At 41.6% G+C, this 6346-nt stretch overlaps 1 protein-coding gene across 4 annotated transcripts in view; it reads left to right on the plus strand.

Annotated features, from left to right (window-relative positions):
* The first annotated feature begins 282 nt into the window (after window positions 1–282).
* The window catches only part of stac (SH3 and cysteine rich domain), a 34937-nt gene continuing 28873 nt past the window's right edge, over window positions 283–6346 (plus strand). The window contains exons 1-3 of one of the 4 annotated variants that reach the window (XM_087170280.1): window positions 283–750; window positions 2057–2089; window positions 3741–4104. In XM_087170280.1, coding sequence (XP_087026406.1) covers window positions 637–750; window positions 2057–2089; window positions 3741–4104 — 511 coding nt within the window. In that variant the 5' untranslated portion in view covers window positions 283–636. The remainder of the gene's footprint in view (window positions 751–2056; window positions 2090–3740; window positions 4105–6346) is intronic. The other 3 variants (XM_023393699.2, XM_023393700.2, XM_023393702.2) reach the window with 3 other exon arrangements.

The following is a 6346-nucleotide window of genomic DNA, read 5'->3' on the forward strand; positions in this document are numbered from 1 at the left end:
TAGCCTAAACAATGTAAATTAGGTAAAAGACATGGTTCCAGTAAATGCTTAAAACGTGTGGATTTGCACTGGAAACACGAACTACCTGAAACCGTGTGACCACCGTGGTCAACTTCATTTTTCACTTGTTTTTCATTTAATTTTTAAGCGGTGATTCAATTTGACCATATGGTAGTTTTCTATGTGAATTTTGGCAGGACAGAGTCCTTGTGTCATATTTCTCCTCCTTCCCTCCCTCGGTCTCTCTCCGCCCATCAGTGTATTGGCAGTGTGAGGCGCACGGCGCACAGCGTGGACTTGGAGATGTCTTGGCAGGATTACGCACGACGACAAGATCAACGCGAAAGCCTCTTTTAGCCAGACAGGACACTTTCAAGCTGGACCGGACAGATTTTTAACAATTTTGGAAACACAAATTTTGCAGCTTCCTCAAGACGTTTTTCTTATCTTTTCCTGTGGGACTCTGAGCAGCAGCAGCAGCACAGCAGCAGCAGCAGCAGCGGGTCTGGATGACTTCTCCTTCTCTTAGACTCGGGTCACGGTGACTACAGAGGAATGGGACCGATGTAAACAGCTGGTGGGAGAAAACAAACTCTACAGAGCAACAGTTTTTCAGAGATCACAGAAAGAGGGAGGATGATCCCGCCGGCCAATATGATTCAGGACGAAAGTGGGGGCAAAGAGGACGAACGGGACCAGAATGAGACACCAAAATCCCCGACGGCAAACGCCAGCCAGCAGGAAACCAAGGTAGGACTACTCTGTTATTACTTATTTACCACCAGTCGGATTTACTGTGTGATCGCACTGTGCGTCAGTCCAGCTCTTATTAATAGAGCAGGGTAAACAAACTTCTAACATAACAATAAAATCGACTGAACGGGGACCAGCTCAAAAGAACAACAACATTCATTTAAACTCTGTCAGTCTGATCAGCCTTTTAAAACAGCTTCAACAGCCTGATCCTGATTACATGCAAGGGCGATACCGTACCAATTACACTGATAGAGTTCAACAATATCAGATGTACTAATAGGACAAAAACACGAACACAACACGCTTGAAGTGCCATAAAGAGTCATTACAGACTCGTTTTCAGTACAACACAACACCGTCAGTGTGTAGGAATACCATTAGAATAACATCATGACACCTTTAAATAAAGATGAGATCAGTTTAAACTCACTATTGAGTACCACACTTACTCTTTCTATCTTCATTTTTACTTTAATAGAGGGGTAGCGTATTTTATCTTTAGGAAAGAGACTAAAACCTGTGTAAAATCACCAAATTGGAATTATTTGATGTAAGATTAATAAGGATGAAGAAGCGATTTAAGCTCTTGTTTAGCCCATAAACATGTCCATGGTGTGCTCTAGAGGCAAATGAAGCAATATGATGTTATTATTATGGGTATATTAATAAAAAAAAAAGTGGCAAATCGGTTTTTACTTTCTACTTGTGGCTGATACAGAAAAGTAGGCTGTTTGATAGAGATCCACAGCTGCCTCAGGCGTTTTGCCATCTATGTGGTCACATGGTGCCCAGACTACTACAATTAGCAGTAAAATATTGGACTAGTCATCATGCTAGTGGATGGCTTGAATAGTTCTCCTCTCCTCTCCACAGAGCTCTCACAAAGGACAGATGAGACTCATACTTTCTTTCTTTGACTGTTTGTGAAGATATGACTTTTGCATTTGTGTAATCAGTCATCGCTCAGGTTTCTCAGTTGCAGCAGGGATGACAGAGATGATTTCCTCTGTTGCATTATGTCTTTTAAGGCACGAGCATGTGAGCTCTTACTTTGGCATGTGTAGTCAACAGGGTATTTCAAGAAACTCCTGGCTGACTTTTCACATAATATTGAAGCTTCTGCCAAGCAGCCACACTCACTTCCAATATCATAGGCGGAACAGCTCAGACAGACAAAAAAAAAGTGATTTAAGAAATAGTTTTTTACAGACAGGAGAGAGTAGATCGAGCTCCTTAGTTGGCTGAACAAGTTTACTACCATTAAGTAAAGCTGTGTTTGTGTTTTTATTCCTCCTTTAAGAATACTGTGAGGCCTGAACATCAAAAGCGCAAGGTGAGCCTAAACTCTTGTGCAAACTGTAGAGTACTGCTGATTTTAGTCCATCGTAACGGCATACCTGCATGTACATGAAGATAAAAGCTGTTTCACATAACAACTTTTACTGCTTTTAAATGATCACTTAGTTATGTAGATGCTGCACAAGGTTAAAAATCCATCACCCCCCATATTTGTAGAGGGCACTCATTGGTCGAACGCTGCATCAGTGAGTGTATTCATGTACAGTGATTTGACATGTTATCTTACGCAATAACTGGCTTTGTTTTTTGTTTGTTTTGCATTACCCTGCTCAGCCCTCATTAACCCTCCCGGCTTTATGACAGAATACATCTCTTATGGATTTGATGTCATTAAACACAGCATGAGCTCCTGGATGCATGCACACATTCCCTCACTTGGCTGATTTTGCGATATCTTTATTTATTAAGACTGTTTTTTAATTAGAAAACCATATAAAATGACCTTACAGGAAAGTGTAGTATCTTTTACCATCACAGCATTTATAGATAAGATTTTACAGAAAAAAAACTGTACATCTATCCAATTTAGTTATCTAGAATCAGCTGTGTTTATATTATCATTATGTTTTACCGCAAATCTTATTTTCAGGGTATGTAAAAGCCATGCGTTTGAAGAGCTACCATAGGTTGCAGGGAAATGTATGTGTGCCTGTGCGTACGTTCATGTGTGTGGGTGGTAATGGCAGAGAAAGGGTCTAAATTGATTGTTCCCAAAGTGAGCTGTGGAGCTGATTGATCTTCACCATGCCAAAGCTGCACTGATAAGCACTCTAAGCAATTTGCTAAGGCATGTTTGTCAAAATATCAACAGCAAACAATATACAGTTTGAATGTTTATTCTCCTTATAGTATGACAGTCTAAGGCTGGGATTTCAGAAGAATATCTCGGCTCAGAATCGGTTGATGTAAACTGTGTCTGTGTGTACATGGCTATTACTTCGTAGAAAACAAACTTCGAAGAGGGCTGGTCAGCCTCGAGCAACCAGCAGAACATCAGTTAATCCCAACAGGTGTTTACCTGTTTACAGTTTTACATTCAAGCCTGTACTGTATGCTAGGATATAACAGATCATTAGGAGTCCTTCCCTCTCTTCTTCAATCAGAGACCTACAGCTATACACCGGCCAGAAACCAGAACCATAAAATCATATTTCAGTAGCTTAGGCATTCTTCATTATGTGTGTGAGCCCAGAATTAAGTGGGTTTCACAGGGGAGGAAGTACACACTGAGAGGTTAAATGAGGAGTTGTCACTGTGGAGCATTATGAATAGCATTACTGTAAAATAGGAGGCTAATGAGATTGATAGAGGCTGTGGCCAGAAACGACGGCACAGCTTGTGAGAAATAGTGTTGCTATAATGCATGGGCCTAACCTGGAAATCACATTATCCTCCAGGTAGGGAACCTCAAAGGTTTTCCACTGAGCAGTAATGAGTTAACCTTAGAAATGTACTTTTTATCGGACATCAAACAATGAGACATTTGCTTGAAGGTTTGAAAGACTTTGTAAGCTAGTAATTTATTTAGGTTATTACAGGAATTGATTTACTTCACGTCCCACTTTTCTCTCTCCTCTGTCATTCTCTCTCCTGCAATTTCTGTCTTTTTCTCTCCCTCGCTCTAGTTTTCTTCAACTCTTTCTCTCTCTTTTCAGCTGCAGAAACTCAAACGCTCCTTGTCCTTCAAGACCAAAAGCATCCGCAGCAAGAGCGCTGACAACTTCTTCCGAACCAGCAGTGACAACAAGACGGAGCTGCTCTCTGACGTTAGCAGCAGCACGGGCCATCTCTGCAATATCGGGATGGCCCCGCCGCACACCACCAACCTTCCCATCCCTCCTGTCCCTCCGGCAATCCCCTGTGCTCCTCCTCCCACATCACGCTCCCAGTCACGCAACCCGCTGCAGGTAGACTCTGCGGGACACTGCTTTATGGAGCACATCTTCAAGAAGCCCACATTCTGTGACGTCTGCAACCACATGATCGTAGGTAGGGTAATGAAGCCTCCCTCCTTCATTAGTGTGATCAGAATATCAAACAAAGCACAGTGACAAGATCATAAGAGAAAACACAAGAAAAATCTGCTGCACATCATCTAATGAAGTGTGCAATCACAGCATTTAGAGTAACCTTTTCATAAGGAGACTTTCAGTCGTTTCTGTTTCAAGACCATGATATCACAATGAAGCTGTAAGTGAAACCTTTGTCATCAGAGTTAAAATTAGAAGGTGATAAATATGTAATAATATGCACATATGGTTTGCAAACAGCAGGAAGTAAGAGGTTACAGTTTCCTAAAGTGTGTTTTTGTATTCTAAATACAACATTGTTATGCAGTGTGAATATTTTCAGAGCATTGACAACCACACAAACTCATGCACACGCACACACACACACATACACATACACATACACAATATACTTTCACACATACAGGCAGTTAGGCACCTCACTGTGAGTATCCAACCTGACCTGCTGACACGTGACAAAAGTATCTCCGTCCTCCTCATTCACACACCGAGCTCTGTCCCTCCATCTGTCTACTGAGGTGTCAGGTAGTCAACAACTGCCATGCCAGCTCCTCTGCTGGTTTTCCCCTCGCCAGTTTCGGTTTCTCTCGCTGCTCCCTTCCTTGTTAACCGTCAGTACTGAGGGACCACTAAGTCTTTATATCCCTGGGCCTCTGCAGCACGATAATGACGAAGGCTGTCCATGCCATCTGCTCAACAAGCCCCAGATATAAAGTTTGGTAGCAGATAAAAGACGTCAGACTGGTGGGAATGTACTGTAGGTGGGTTAAAAAATGTGCATGTAAACAAGCACATGTATACTACAGTAAAATCACCAAATACATCAGTTTTCCAACAGTCTTTGATTTTCCTTTGCACAATTGAAAGAAATGAGATTGTCCCATATTCAAAATATTCATTTTAAAAGCTGTGTCCAGTTTTAAATCATAAGGTTGAACTCAGTATTTCCTTTTTTTCTAAACTAAGAAAGACAAACTCAAACACCTCTTTGAAATTTAAGTTCTTAGTTGGGTGATTATGTTTCTCTAATCTCAGTTCCCAGCCTGACGTTGTAATGTCAAATGTGAAAGGGGTCACACATAGAGAGAGAGACTTTTACCCAACTCTGCAGTTCCTCTCAACTCTGTGGTTTATAGCATCTTTCCGCTCATTGTTTTGGTGTTATAGCCCACAACTTTACATTGGTTGCGGTTCACTTTCATCAGTGTTTTTTCCAGCTGCAGGATGCAGCTGCTTTCAGACAAAAAGCTCTACACTCTGCACTGTACACTACTTGCCTGTACCAAATGGCAGACAGACACCATTACTGACTAGCTGGTGAACATGGTAGAACGTTTAGCAGATAGTTCCCTCAGGAGTTGATAGAGATCAGAAAGTTAAAAGAGAGTGAAAATTAGACTCACATTCATCAGGTCGACACAAACAACTCAAAATGGATGCTAATGTTGCTCCATTCACATGGATGTGAAAATAAGCAGCTGTTTACTAACAAGTTTGCTACATCAACGGGTGATAATGTCAAAAATGTGTTTAGAAGTGGTTTCCACAGCCCCCAAGTGGCCAAAAAAAATTATCAATCAATGCAGGTTTAATGTTAGCTGGTTTAATTTGCACACTTAGTTTACAGCATTGAGCAGCCAGGCAAACATGATAGCACGGGTGTCTGATGTGTTTTCCACCTTGATAGATTGAATTCATAGTGGCCAGATATGATGTGCTCACCACTTTCCTCTCTGCCTGTGACTCTGAAATACAGAATTAGTGTGTCATCATGGATTTAGTTCAGAGGCTTGCAAGCATAAAATTATTGGAGAAACAGAATTCTTCTAATTTCTGACACAACAAATCTATTTTCTATCCACGGTTTAGTGTCGCCAAAAATCCATACTGGCTTTGAATGCAAAACAACTAAAGTAAAAAGTAAAACTGAACTTAACTAAACAAATTTACATGCTTGTGACCAGTATTGCTGACACTGGTCTGGTTTATGTGTCTTAGCCAGTGAGGCACGTCCAGTGGCCATAGCTTTGAATGGCCCTCAGGTGATCTGCTGGTAATGAAAGTGTGATGTCAGGTCTGCCTGGCCCTGTGATAGGTGCTGTTCCCTCTGTTGCACTCGTGAAAAAAGATGCTGCCCTCTTCTTCATTTGTCCTGTTTTAATGAGAACATGGCATGGTCAGCAGAAAAGGGGGGGGGGGGG

The sequence above is a fragment of the Seriola lalandi genome, unplaced genomic scaffold, assembly GCF_002814215.2.
Source record: "Seriola lalandi dorsalis isolate HSWRI2012SDOR001 ecotype SW California unplaced genomic scaffold, Sedor1 jcf7180002054942, whole genome shotgun sequence".
NCBI lineage: Eukaryota > Metazoa > Chordata > Actinopteri > Carangiformes > Carangidae > Seriola > Seriola lalandi.